This window comes from Piliocolobus tephrosceles, chromosome 7 (genome assembly GCF_002776525.5).
Source record: "Piliocolobus tephrosceles isolate RC106 chromosome 7, ASM277652v3, whole genome shotgun sequence".
NCBI classification, from domain to species: domain Eukaryota; kingdom Metazoa; phylum Chordata; class Mammalia; order Primates; family Cercopithecidae; genus Piliocolobus; species Piliocolobus tephrosceles.
Window position 1 is genome coordinate 107905243 of NC_045440.1, and position 15348 is coordinate 107920590.

A 15348-nucleotide genomic window follows, 5' to 3' on the forward strand; every position below is an offset into this window, starting at 1 on the left:
TGCCAGTAGAATATACTATAGGGGTCTAAAATGTATGTGAAAACAATTTAAAAAGAGAACTGATTGTGTTACTGCATCTTGTGAGATACGTCAACTAAAACGCAGTTAATCCATTAAACTCTTTCATCTTGTGAGATACATCAATTGAAGGGCAGTCTCAAGCAAAGTAATATTCAAGTCCTTAGAAAATTTTACCCTCGAGTACTGGTAAAAGTTGCTACTTTACTATAAAGCAGTTAAGGAATGATCTCCTTCTAGTCATTTTTATTCTAGATATATTGCATATTTTATGGCCTGAATTTGTATATGCACCAAAATTCAACGAATAAAGAACAACTTTGATTTAAAAAGTACCTCAAGGCAATAAAAAAAACATCATTTTAATTTTTGATACATATTAAAACATCTTAGTCAGTTCCTCCTGACAGCATAACACAGACAAATACACAAGACTTCAAACATGCTTTAAAATGACATTCAGCAAAGTACTTAAAATTTAATAAATAGCAATAATCACACACAAATACATTTTTCATACTCAATCATTAAACTACTAAAACAGACAGCTAAAGAATAAATAAACAGCAACTGACAATAAAAAAAAGTCGGGTTTTACAATTCACACTACTTAAAAAGGGGGGATGATCTGAATGATTTCTCAATTTTCTTTTCTTTGAGAGTGTAGCATGATCCCCCCAGGAATAAAATATATTGAAAAAAAATCACTCTTACAACAATGTATTTCTTAAATACAACAAATAAATATGAAACCAGCAAAGCAATTTCAAGTTGTAATAAAAATGCCCCCCACCCCCAGCCAAAAGCTATGGAAATATATAGTCGCTGTGGTAGCAAATAATAGTATTTAAAGTGATAGTGCTTGTGCACTAAGCTCATCTGAGACCTTGATATAATTTTAGTGCAAATCCCTAGGGTCCAATACAAGCGCAACCCTGTATTAGGGAAAGACATTACCAGTTGGAACTTATCTTGTACAATTTTTGTACATGTTTTATAAAGTTCAAGATTTAATGCATAGTAGAATATCTTCATCCACTTAATTCTGTTGCTAAATACAGATGAAAAAAGAAATGACTTGGGATTTTACCATTTGGTTTGTACCATGTTAGAGTATTAAAGTCAACATTAGAAAATCTTTATAAAAGAGTTTTGTTTTTGCCAGTAATTTATCTAACTCTGCCTAAATTTCACATCGTTGTATGTTAAACATAAGAGAAAAATTTTTAGACAAAGTTTGCTTCCCTTTGACAAGTTCATATGATAATGAAATCCGATAATGGACAAATGTTAAACAAACGAAAACGCAGGTGAGTATAAGGGTGTTTTTTTTGTACATTAACAACCTTAACATCTAGTATATTAAGTTACAAGATGTGTTGACAAAAGCATAAACGTTTCAATTAAAATAAGGTATTATTTTGTACAAACAAACCATTTAACATAGGATAGATAAAAATGACAATCAAATGAGTTTCAGCAGTCACATTTCTACAGTGAACTACAGTATCAGGATGAAAACAATCAGAAACAAACGAAAGGACATTATTGAACAATATGAATATGTAATGCATTTTTAGCTGCTAAAATAGTAAACTCTAAGTTCATAGAGTTACAAGTTGTCGAATTTAACCATGCAGGCTAACATATAATAATAAGAAATCACCCTGCATTTTTTCTTTTTAAACTAAAACTAGTTTAACTGTAAAGTTACAAAATAATAAATGGATATTGCTCCAACTTGTATACAATCTCCCTTATGTGATTCATACCTAACAAAGTAACAAAGCCTCATCATCACTTGTTTCGTTTTTCAGTGTTACTTCCAAGCAAGTGTCTGGTATCTGGGCAGTGTGGACAATACCACAGCGCTCACAGGGGCCATCTCGATTACTTGGCCTTACTCCAGGGTTTGTTGCACTATATGGTTGTCTAAGCCCTTGTCCTTGATCTGAGGCAAGATCAAGAAGAGGTCTGGAGCAGTCATTCACATCAAAGTCTGAAGATCCATCAGAAACTGGAATTAGCATTTCAACATCATCATCATCTTCTCTTCCACTTACCCCATTATCAAGTTGTCTCAAAGGACTCTGGTTCTGACTTACGGAACTTGATCGTCCTAATGTAAAACGTACCCAACGTAGCCCCTGAGTCATACGACTGAGTGCACTTGTAAGCTGGTGACGTGCTGGACTCACACTTGGGGGTTCCACACTTGTCACATCCCTTCCATTATCTGCATGACCACCTCGGGTACTCTGAGTTGAGGAACTTGCACACGCTCCTACTGTCGCTTCTACTGCCGTTGTGGGAGGGACTTTTTGAGGCAAAGGAGCTGCAACCCCACCAGATGCTCCTGCCGTATCTCTTCTCTCATTTTCTGTGTCTGTATCATCAGACTCCACGGAAAACAAACTTCTGTGAGTATGATTTCTCTCAGGTTCTCTACTGGTACTCTGACTAGAGACAACCTCATCTCCATCTGCTGAGACCAAAGCCAATGACCCAGAATGACGTGATCTTGCAAAATTAAAAATACGGTTCCAAATGTTGCTTGATCTGCCTGCCATAGGAAGCCTGACTGAAGTAAATCCAAGCTGAGATCGTACTGCTAGCCTCAGATTTTCCAAAACAGAAGCCTACAAGAATAAGAAAAGGTCTTAAGATAGTTAACAACAAGGTCCTAAGATAAAAAATACCCTTAAGAATGTGTTGTGGTTAAAAATTCTGTTCCTCATTGTTGCTTGGGTCTAAGGAGGAAAAATTAAATTCTCTTACCTATGTGGGTTCATCCTACTACAGAATCTAATCTGCTAATATAACTTGAATCATTGCTGTGCTTAAAATTTTCTTGCTATTCCATTTTATATATGCAACTTAAAAATGATATTTAGTGTCAACTGTTACAGTTGTTTCAAAATCTCACATCACAACCCAATGTGAAAAGTGTACCAAAGCTAGAAAATAAAATTGATACTTCTGTAACTAGGGACATAGGAGAATCTCCACCATAATTGACGAAGTGACCAAAATGAGTTTGTGAAAACCAGGCCTTTTACCTTTTTTCTTTTTTTAAAAAAAGAACACATTAGATTTAATTTACAAGGCTGAACTTTTCCAAAACATGTGAAAATTGCATTTCACAGAGTTGCTTCTCAAGGATTTGGTGAATGGATACTGAGGATTTAATTACATTGTCACAAATAAAGGAATTATATTTGTAATACAGCATAGAAGACAACAAGAAACAAAAGAAGTTAACTTGTTTATATCACTACTCAGTGGTATCTAGACATTTAGATTCCTTCTCAATCTTTAAAGTGTTATTTTCTATAGTTTAGTATTAAGCATAAATTATATCATTATTCTCTGAAAGCTAGTTAGCTGTAATTAGTGTATATGAAAGGTAGCCCAAAATCTATTCTTTTTTCTAGATGAACGAGTTTAGAGTTTATTTTTAAAAGCATATAGCATTATATAAGATAGACTTTAAGCTCCATCTAGTGGTTATAAAAAGAAGTATTCAAATTTGAAATAACTTTCACCAACCTGGCATTTAGTATTTAAAAATTTTATTTCCAGGAAACAATCTCAAGTTGATACACTCTCCTTCAGATGATGATACTATCTCCTGCCAAAACTCACACCTCTTCCCTTTCCCCTCACATAAGAAAGAAGGTAGAAAATAAGGAAGATGTCCTCTTATGTTCTGTATCTCTTTGTGGCTGGTATTGCATTTATTTATGCTTTCCATATAGGCCTTTCCATAGTGCCATGAACATAATTTATGATAAGTTAAGAAGTTACTATCATAGGAACATTTCATAGTCTAACTTTAGTAAGGCACAGATTGTCAATAAGAAATTTGGATATCGGCACACATGGATTTGCTATACAGATGAGTAAGATTTTTCACCAATTAACAAGTACCTAACTACAAATTAAAAAAAAAAAAAAGAAAGAATAAGTGGTTCACATTTCTAATGAACTTCTCCACAGATCTGCTCCTCAACAGTGAGCATGCAAGTTTTAAGGCTTCGTGTTGCGCACTATGCTATTATATCCAGCAATGAAAAAAAGGCTCTTCTGTTATCCTTCTCTGTTGTGCTGCTATTAGCCATCAAGATCAACAATGCCTTCAACATACTTTAATGTTGACTTTAACATTTGGTTTGTCATAGTGAGGTGAAACTCTCTACTTAGTTAAAAGTCAGTTTAATTAGGATTGGCAATCTAACATTTTATGAGGGGATCTCATGAATGTTCTAGGAATAATTTCATATACTTCTTCAGTTTATGAAGGAGAAAGCATTCCTCAAAAAGCATTTCTACTTTGAGTGAGATGGTGAATTACATCATTACTTATTTTTTCCAAAAACTGCTATAAAAATTTGATAATTTGTTACCAAAAGCTTCAAACTTGAGAGTTTAATTTCATTAAATGAATAAAATCTAACTTACCACCCAAAAACATACTTTATTTTAAAATGTTGAAGTAGAATTCTTCCACAAGGGTAATATAACTTGAGACACTGGGGTAGTGTGAGGTAATAAAGAATTTAACCTCACCCAAAGCCTCTGTCCTTGGCTTCTGGGTCTCCAAGCCCTTCTACTGTCTTGTCTGAAAGCAGTGTCTTTGCCTGGGGACCTTGGACCAGGCACATAGTAAAACTGATTTAGAGTGGAAGCTCTGAACCACACCAACAGTGTGATGCAGGGTGAGGGCTTTGGGTCAATCAATCTCTGGATAAGGCTAGAAACTGGGATTGGCCACATGTGCAATTAATCCTGCCTATGTGCTAGTGCACTAGTACAAACTCCAGACACTGAGGCCTGGGTGAGCTTTCCTGGTTGGTAACACTCCATGCATACTGTCACACATCTGTGTTGACAGAGTAATGCCCTCCTGTCTCTATGGGGAAAGGACAACTGGCAGGTCCATGTTTGGTACCCTTCTGAACTTTGTCCTGTGCATCTTTTCCCTTGGTTAATCTGTATGTTTGTATCCTCTCCCTGTAATAAACTGTAACCGCAAGTAAGTTGCTTTCAGTGAGTTTTCTGAGTCTTCCTAGTAAATCACCAAACCTGAAGGGGATTTGGGGAACTCCTTGAATTTGCAATTGGTGTCAGGAGTGAGGACAATATTGTGTGAACTGTGTTCCCTCTAACTTTATGGGGTTTAGGGGTGGTGGGTGGTAGAGAATGAAGTAGGTGTGTAAAATTAACCATGATCTGATTCTTACCTTAAAAAAAAAAAAAACTTTCCCCATAGCAGGGCTGATAGAAAGAAGCCACAACTTAGGTTTTTCCTACTCTGCACACAAAATTCCAACTGGTGGAACTTCTGAGTGATTTACTTAGGCAGTTACTTATGGAGAAATGTCTTGAAACTACAAATTCTCACCAAAGATTTCCTAAAAGACTCCAATAAGGTGATAGACTGTAATCAGAAATCCCATTTACCAAAAAGGAAATGGTATTCTATTTTGAAAATAATTATATTACTAGGTAAACAATGTTTACCAGTTTTAATTCTAATACTGGAAACAACAATTTTTATAAATGTTTCTGAATGAATTTGCAATTTAAGTGTATAAATCCTTATGCCTAAAATGAACGCTGGCACATTTTTAAGCATGACAAGAAAATTTTTTTAATTGCTGAGAAATTTAAAGAATTCAGAAACATATAATGAATTACTATATAAACAAAATGCTATAAATTGTTAAACACTGTAAAATCAGGCTTGAAGATGTTTTTCCTCAGGTAGAAATGTTAACTTCCTTTCAATTACTTTTACTTATAACTGGTTAATCTAGCATGTTATATTACTAGCATATTAATTTTAGTGTTCATTCTTAAATCCTGTAGATGTTCAGGTCAGGTAAAAAATAATTTGCCAAGCTCAATACTTTTGAATTATAATGCACTAAATTATCCTAAACAGTAAAATGCTTCAGACTTGCAAAACCACATCAGTGGAATGAAAAATAAACTTTTGTAGTTTGTAGTGTTAAAATGTAATGAAAACTATGACTTCAAATCTTCCATACATTTAAATCCTTGATTGCAAAAATTCTGACAGTCAAGGGTCTTTGCTTCATCATATATACAGGCACAGATTTCATTTTAAGAGGAAATGTAATAGAAACTACACATTGCAATATACCTGATTAGGTGAACAAACAGGAAAATCTTCAACTGGTGGAATTAAACCCTGAGCAATCAATTGTCCATAAGAGGGCGGAGCTTCTCTTCTTAACAATTCTGCTTCCACTCTCGACAACTGTGTTTCAAATGATCTTTGAGAGTAGATGGAAAGAAAAAAGATTAAAAGGGGGAGCTAAGAAAAAGAACAAATTTCCATTATCAGTAATTAAAACAATCTGAATCTTGGCATATTTGATCATTTTAAAGCTTAGTCATTTGACAAACATTTACTGAACATATGTATTATCCCTACACTAGGAATACAAAGTTGAAGCAAGCAGTCTTCAATGGGGCTTTAAGCTAGTAAAAGCCTGGATCACCGAGTTTTAATGAATGAAAATCCCTGTAAAAGGTAAAGGAAGAAATAATACAAGATTTTACAACTCCTAAGAACACTGTATTTACTGAATATATGTTGAAGCCACCGCGCCTAGCTGGGATCTCTGACTCTTCATTGTGCTCTTTTGTTGCAATGTGGTAAAAAGTTTTCTTGCCATTTACATTTGGCCAAAGAAAAGATGCAGAGGCCAGGTGCGGTGGCTCATGCCTGCAATCCCAGTACTTTGGGAGGCCAAGGCGGGCGGATCACGAAGTCAGGAGTTTGGGACCAGCCTGGTCAACAGAGTGAAACCCCGTCTCTACTAAAAATACAAAAGATTAGGCAGGCGTGGTGGCAGGCACTTGTAATCCCAGCTACTTGGGAGGCTGAGGCAGGAGAATCGCTTGAACCTGGGAGACGGAGTGCAGTCAGCTGAGATCGCACCACTGCACTCCAGCCTGGCTGACAGAGCAAGACTGTCTCAAAACAAACAAACAAACAAAAAAAGGAAAAAAAAGAAAAGATGCAGTAATGGTTATTACAATACTGTGCATCTATGTGCCATCTATTAGCCATCTGTTATGTAAAAAGTTCTTTGTTAAATCTATTATTTGTAATTCTCCTGGGACTGAAGGTCATTGTCTCCACAGGGACATCTCTGCCATTAACTTCTCTCAGGTCCCATTTACCCTGGATCATACTGAAAACTACTCACTCTGAAGGTCACCCTTTAACAGTTAATCATTTCTTACTAAACTGAGAACTCTGAAGTGCTGCTGTCACTTAACTCTACAACAGGACAATAGTCTTGTGCTCCAATCGTACCTATTAGCCCTTCATATGCATCCTGGGCTCCAGATAAACTGAACCATGTGCTTACTTTTGAGCAATGCTGGACATTCCTACTTCTATATATTTTCCCAGGTTATTGCTTTAACAACACCTTTTCCCCTATCTATATTCTACTTATACATTTCAAGTGGTACCTCTCCAATTAAAGCCTTTCCACCTCTCTCCCTCATTAGATCAGGTATTTTTCACTTTATACCATTTTGTTTTACAGCTCTTTATAGCATTACACTTTTGTCATCTTACTCCATGCCCCAATTCCTTCCTCCTAACTGTAAACTGCTTGTGATATTATGCCTTATTCATTTTTCTATTTACCTGTATGCTTTGAACATAGTAGGCTATCACATATCTGGAATTTTTGAATCAGTATTTAGAAAAATACAGGTTAAAACACTAAAACTGAGAGCTGCAGCTTACAATATTCCTATAAAACGGATTAATCTGAAAACAGGAGCTGGTAAATAAGACTGCTTTTTCTCATAACTCTAAATATTTAGTTTGTAATGTGTTTGGCCTTTTGAGTCTTGGGCTTTTCACACTAATTTTATACATCATCAACAATCTTTATCCATTTCTAAACTAATATAAAACAAAAATACATTGCTAATCCTCAAAGTACTCATTTCAAATATTTGGGCCTGCTTTTATTGTGGAGAGCATAACCTTATAGTTCTGTCTTGATACTGACCTTCTTTCAAACATTCTCAGAGAATAAAGCTTACAAGTACATCCCAATGCAATGACAAGTAACAGGCCACAGATGAGGCTCCCTATGACGGCAGCAGTGATGACTCTTGTAGGCACGATTACCGGGCAATTCTCTTCATCGCTGCCATCACCACAGTCATCTTGAGAATCACATACCCAACTTTCAAACACGCAACGATTGTTTTTACAATGGAAATTTCCTGGTTGGCAAAAAAAGCAGTTTTTTTCATCTGAGCCATTTGGGCAATGATTCTGGTAGTTGCAGCGATCAGAACGAGGATAACAGACACCGTTTCGGGAACATGGAAATTCTTCCTTCTGGCACATGGTACAATTGATTTCATCCCTTCCATTTGGGCAATGCCAATACCCATCACAACGCTGCTGCTCAGTATAACACCCCCAGTTACCTCCACAGGGTATTTCCCATGGCAAACAGAACCCATCTACTTGGTAAGTAGCATTAAATCCCCTCGCAGCATTCACTTTATCAGCACAAAAATGTACCCTTATCTGTCCAGAAGAAGAAACAACTGTAAGAGGTGCATGAGAATCAAAAGCTGTCAACACACGCAAAAGCTTGTGTGGATTCTCCTCTAATCCATCATATATTTTGACATAATCACCATAACCAGTACCATCAAGTTTAAAGTCAGTAAAGCGTAAAATGACTTTACGGTGATCACCAGTGTCGATTAACCAGGTACAGTTGCTTCCAGGAGGATAAAAGTCTGGGTAATTGGGAGAATTAAAAGTACCATAAAAATATTTTAGCCACTGCCCACACGTTGGCACATCACAGTCTATCTCATCTCCTAGGTCAAGGCAGTCAATGTTCCCATCACATTTTAAAGATTCAGGGAGGCAAGTGTAAACTTTGGTAAAACGAGATAAACACTGGAACTGGTTGTAAGCACAGGGTTGAAAAGCAGCGGCAGTTGGAGGATTAGCTTCTTTGGCACAGATCTCTTCATCGGAGCTATCTCCACATTCATCCATGTTATTACACTTCCAGGCTTCTGGTATACACTTCCCATTACCACAACGAAACTGATCACAAGCACAGTTTGGTTCCTCAGATTTCCCTGTGAAGATGTGAGTAGAAAGGAGATGGAAAGAGAAGGAGAAAAATTATAATCTTTAAAAGACATAAAACAGCAAGAGCAGTATTTTTATAATAAATGTTCATAAAGCCCAAGTGCTACGAGTTTTAAAAAACAGGTTGGGTGTGTATATATATATATATATATATATATATATATATATATATATTTTTTAAAGTTCCAGGGTACATGTGCAGGATGTGCAGGTTTGTTACATGGGTAAACATGTGCCATGGTGGTGTGCTGCACCCATCACCTAGGTATTAAGCCCAGTATGCATTTAGCTCTTTTCCCTAATGCTCTCCCTCCCATCCCGCCCTCCCCAAAAGGCCACAATAAATGTGGGGCCTGTGTCTATGTGTTCTCATTGTTTAGGTCCCACTTATAAGTGAAAACATGCAGTGTTTGGTTTTCTGTTCCTGTTTTAGTTTGCTGAGGATAATGGCTTCCAGTTTCATTCATCCATCCAGCTTCCTGCAAAAGACATGATCTCGTTCCTTTTTATGGCTTCATAGTATTCCATGGTGTATATGTACCAACATTTTCTTTATTCAGTCTATCACTGGTGTGCATTTGGGTTGACTCCATGTCTTTGCTATTGTGAACAGTGCTGCAATCAACATATGTGTGTATGTGTCTTTATAAACAGAATGATTTAACAGATTGGGTTCTAATGACAAATTAGTACTGGCACACTTACTCAACAATTCAACTTGTTAAATGCTTATTGTTATTCCATGAAGATCTTTGCATTTTGATCTAAAAGAGAGGACTAATTCTGAATTATTCACATTTGTATGATCTGGTCATGCTTTTTAGACACAGTTTAAGAAAAGATGTCTTTTTTTCTGAGACTATAAACTATGAAGGTGAAATCTGTTAGGTCTTTTCTTTGGGGGTATAAAAACAATAATTACCACAAAAATACATTCTGAACTTTCTGGATATGAGTAAGCACTTGAGAGATAAAAGGCTATTCTTAGAATAAATGTATTTAAGATGTTTAAAAAAGAAAATTAACCTTAGTATATGAAGTTAATCATTTTGTTAGAATTATACAAAACACTTTTTGGAGACCCAGCCTTAGGGCATCTGACTTTAGCTTCTAATCCTCAATCTCAGCTGCCTCGAGGGCCTACTCCTAATTAAATGAACATTATTTAGAAGATTAGCTCCAAAGTGACAGAGCAGTTAACACCGTAAAATTCAGTTCAATCTTTCTTATTTAAAAACACACCTGAAAAATATGCCAGTCTGAAACCCTTTCTAGAGACGCTGTCATCTGAATGAAACCTAATCCAGATGTGGTCTTGTGAAGAGATATACGGAGGTGGAATTGTGGAACCACAAGCTCTGTAACTTTCAATATTCTTGTATGTTTCTATTGTCAACCAGTCCAAACTGCACCTTCTGGATCCTTGAATATCAAAATCCTGAAAACTGGGGGAAAAAAAAAAATCAGAAATGTCTATTAAAAAGGCAATTTTGGGGAAAAAAAATCATATTACAATGTAACTGAGGATATTATTGTAAGCTTCCATATACTGACCGATTCTCCTGGGTCTTCCAGGCATACAACCATATCACTAGCAAATAATAATACTAATTCTATGTTCCTCATATATGTATTTCTTCTCCAGATTGTAGAAAAATACTTCTTCACAAGTAATGCCAGTTTCAAAATAATGTTAAAAAAACAGGTGACAGGTGGCACCTTTTTTTTTTCTTTTCTGTGTGTATGGTTGGGAAAGACCACTTCTAACTCAGAACATCCTGAATTGTTCTGTGTTCCAACCAGAATCACCTCTCCCCAATCTGATGAACTGAAGTAAACACAGAGAAACTCAGCCTTCTCTTAGATTAATACTTGCTTAATAAAAAGTTTGCAGCTGACACTCTTAGGAGAGTAATTAGCACAAATCTGAGCAAGGTAAAAGACTGAAAAAGGAACACATGAAAAGTGTTTTTGGTGAAAAGTCCCTGAGTTTGGGAATACTTTTTTACATAAATCACTTTATAGCCAAATACTATCTTGTAGTTAATAAAATGTGGGCATAAGTATAGGTCAAAAACATCAAATAAATAACAGCATACAGAAAATTAGTCATTGCTTATGAAAAAAAGAGAAACCAAAACATAGTTTTACAATAGCTGAACATGTCTCAGCAAAAAGATCTGACTTTATCTTCTTGCCTTTGCCTTAAACTAAGTGATAGTAAAGTTAATTACCCAAGGATTATTATATCAGAATGTTTCTTCTTCAAATATTCTGAATAACTAACAAAAGCTGATAGACAATTTGATTGTTTCCAAGTTTGCACTATTATGAACTATGCTTTAAAAACTCCTGGCCAGGCACGGTGGCTCACGCCTGTAAACCTAGAACTTTGGGAGGCTGAGGTGGGCGGATCACGAAGTCAGGAGTTTGAGACCAGCCTGGCCATGGTGAAACCCCATGTCTACTAAAAATACAAAAATTAGCCAGGCATGGTGGTGTGTGCCTGTAGTGCCAGCTACTCAGGAGGCTGAGGCAGGAGAATCTCTTGAACCAGGGAGGCAGAGGTTGCAGTGAGCCGAGATCGCGCCACTGCACGCCAGCCTGGGCAACAGAGTGAGACTCCGTCTCAAAACAAAACAAAACAAAACCTCCTTATACATGTACATATCTCTCTTACACACAAGAACAATAAATTCTCTAGGACAAACTGTTCTAGAACTAGTATTGCTAGGTCAGAAGAATAATTCCTCTTGAAATCTGACAGACCCTGGCAAAACATGTTTATATGAACTTACAATTCTACCAAGTCTGTACCGTATATCCCACACATTTAGCAAAATGACATATTCTATTTTTAAAAATGTTTTGCCAATTAGGTAGACAAAAGAGATTTATCACTTCTATTTTGCATGTCTTTATTTACTGAGATTGAAATGCTTTTCCAATTTACTGGTTATTTCTATTTCTTTTACTCCAAATTGCCTTGTTTTTCAAATTGCCTCCTTTATTCATTAATATTTCTTATTTAAGAACTCTACATGTTATAAACATGAGCTTATTTGGGGGCATGTCTGTTATGTAAGACATGTCATATCCACCTACATCCACATTCTTTCTCTCCAACAGTCAGTGTGGTCAGTCTTTTTCATTTTAGTCACTGATGGGCGGCATCTCTTATTGTGGTTTTATGTATACTTCTCTGAAGACAAATTTGCTGAACATCTTTGCATGTGATTGTTGGCCATTTTTATATCTTCTGTGAAGAATCTGTTCATGTCTTTTGCCCATTTAAAAAAAAAAAAAGGTATAAAAATCCCTTTTATATTCTTGGCCGGGCATGGTAGCTCATGCCTGTAATCCCAGCACCGTGGGAGGCTGAGGTGGGCAGATCACTTGAGGTCAGGAGTTCGAGACCAGCCTGGCCAAACAACATGGTGAAACCCCGTCTCTACTGAAAATACAAAAATTAGCTGAGTGTGGTGGCGCAGGCTTGTAATCCCAGCTACTCGGGAGGCTGAGGCAGGAGAATTGCTTGAACCTGGGAGGCGGAGGGTGTAGTGAGCTCAGATCACACCACTGCATGCCAGCCTGGGTGACAGAACAAAACTCTATCTCAAAAAAAAAAAAAAAGGATTCAAGTCCTTTGTTAGATATGTGTATTGCTAATATTTTCTTCCAGTCTATGGTTTTGTCTTTTCATTTTCTTAATGGAACCTTTTAATGAGCAGAAGTTTAAAATTTTAGTCTTGATGAAGTCTCATTTATTATTATTATTTTCGCTTTATGTTTAATGCGTTCAGTGTCCTAAGATATCTTTGTGTTTCCAAATATCTCAACAATGTTCAACTACTTTTTAAGTATTTCAGTTTTAGTTTTTACATTTATAGCTGAGATTTATATAAATTAATTTTTGTGTGTTTTCAAGTAGAAAATGAGATTTTTTTTCTTACATTTATCTAGAACATAGAAGATGCTAATTTTTGTTCTATCACACAGTTAAATTAGTCTGATGACCATGAACTTGAGGAGGTTTGGTTTTTTTATACTTTGTTTAAAGCGAGTTTGTTTCTGCTTTGCCCTTAGTCTCAGGGAGAATTCTTAGTTTAAGGACACTGTCTTTACTTGTAAAGTATGACACACAGAGTTTCATTAAAAATCTCAAGGCATTTATTTATGAAGCTCTATACTGGGTCTCGCCTGTGATGGACAGGATTCAAACTCCACATGCTGCCTCTGCTGTGGTGCACAGCAGCTGAAATCATAAAATCTTTTCAGCCCTCCCGCTGTTACTCTCCAGCGGGTTCCTCGGAGTCTTCTTTATGCACACACAATTCATGGGTCAGCTAAGGATCTGAGAATAATTTAAATGCAGTTACTTTCCAGTTTGTGGTTCTCTCCTTTCCAGGAGTTACCTTATTAATTAATTTCCAGTTATTGTCGCAGCCTCAACTGCATCCTGACACCTCAAGCTAACAAGACTATGGTGATCTGCTTGAGTTCCAGTCACTCCACGTTGCACGGACTGGCAAGAATCTTCAGAGAACTGGTAGGAAACAAGCCTATCTCATGAAGAGTGGTTCCTTCTTTCAGGGGTGGAATACTCTCCAGTTTTTGCCGGTTTCTTATTACTCTCCAGATCCTTCAAATAGTTGGTTTTAAAATATTTTATCCAAACTTTATAGCTCTTGTTTATGGGAGGTCTAGTCCCATTCAAACTAGGGAATCCCTTAATAAACTTTTAGTCCACTAAACATTTAAGATTCATGAAGACAAAGGCTGGGAGAGGTGGCTCATTCCTGTAATCCCAGCACTCTGGGAGGCCGAGGTGGGTGGATAACCTGAGGTCAGAAGTTTGAGACCGACCTGGCCAACATGGTGAAACCCCGTCTCTACTAAAATTCAAAAATTAATTGGGCGTGGTTTTTAATTTTAGTCTTGATGAAGTCTAATTTTTTATTTTTGCTTTATGTTTAGTGCATTTAGTGTCCTCTCTAAGATACCCTGGTGTTTCCAAAGATGTTCAACTATTTTTTAAGTATTTCAGAGTTTTAGTTTTAACACACCTGTAATCCCAGCTACCCAGGAGGCTGACGCAGGAGAATTGCTTGAACCCAGGAGGCAGAGGTTGCAGTGAGCCGAGATAGCACCACTGCACTCCAGCCTGGGTGACAAAGTGAGACCCTGTCTCTCCAAAAAAAAAAAAAAAAAAAAGATTCATGAAAGCAGAAACATTGTCTAGAAAAAGAAATAATAAGTATCTGTTCATGTATACCCTATTTGATTTAGTTTGCTAATTCATTTAAGATTTTTAAATGAATAAGTAAAATTACTTTTTGGTTTTTTAAATGCTTCATAATAAATTTCTGTAATAAAAGCACTGTTGACGTATTTGTGCTCTGTGCCTATTTAGAATATATTGAGTCAGGGAGAGAGTTTCAATTTCTTAATGTTTTTTGGTTTAATCAGTGTTTCTTAAACTTTTGATAATTTAAATTTTCTTAGAAATTGATTTTATGGGCCGGGCGCGGGGGCTCAAGCCTGTAATCCCAGCACTTTGGGAGGCCAAGACGGGTGGATCACGAGGTCAGGAGATCGAGACCATCCTGGCTAACACGGTGAAACCCCGTCTCTACTAAAAAAAAACAAAAAACTAGCCGGGCGAGGTGGCGGGTGCCTGTAGTCCCAGCTACTCGGGAGGCTGAGGCAGGAGAATGGCGTGAACCTGGGAGGCGGAGCTTGCAGTGAGTGAGCTGAGATCTGGCCACTGTACTCCAGCCTGGGCAACAGAGCGAGACTCCGTCTCAAAAAATAAATAAATAAATAAATAAATTGATTTTATGTTGATAGTAAATTTTATTACTACAAAGCTCTGTACACAGTACTTTCATACAATTTAAAGACATTTTTTCCTATCTGTGATCTTTAAGTTTGCTTTAAACTGCTTAAAACAAACATATAATTAGCAAATAAAAGTTTTCTCTTCCTTGTCATTTTTTTAATATCACCTATTTCTATCTATTGCACTACTGCATTGACTAAGAATTCTACTATAACCAGTAAAAGCACACATTTTCGTCTTGGTCCTTGGTGCTAAAATTAACTTTGACATTAAATTTGCTTTTTTAAATTTTTTAACAGAC

The 15348-nt window shown here is 36.5% G+C and overlaps 1 protein-coding gene across 4 annotated transcripts in view; it reads right to left on the reverse strand.

Annotated features, from left to right (window-relative positions):
* Window positions 1–342: 342 nt before the first annotated feature.
* Window positions 343–15348, reverse strand: part of LRP12 (LDL receptor related protein 12) — a 95449-nt gene continuing 80443 nt past the window's right edge. For all 4 annotated transcript variants that reach the window (XM_023225150.2, XM_023225148.2, XM_023225144.2 and 1 more), the window contains 4 exons: window positions 10448–10650; window positions 8088–9192; window positions 6188–6320; window positions 343–2657 (listed from right to left, as the gene is read on the reverse strand). In XM_023225150.2, the coding sequence (XP_023080918.2) occupies window positions 1791–2657; window positions 6188–6320; window positions 8088–9192; window positions 10448–10650 (2308 nt within the window). In that variant the 3' untranslated portion in view covers window positions 343–1790. The remainder of the gene's footprint in view (window positions 2658–6187; window positions 6321–8087; window positions 9193–10447; window positions 10651–15348) is intronic.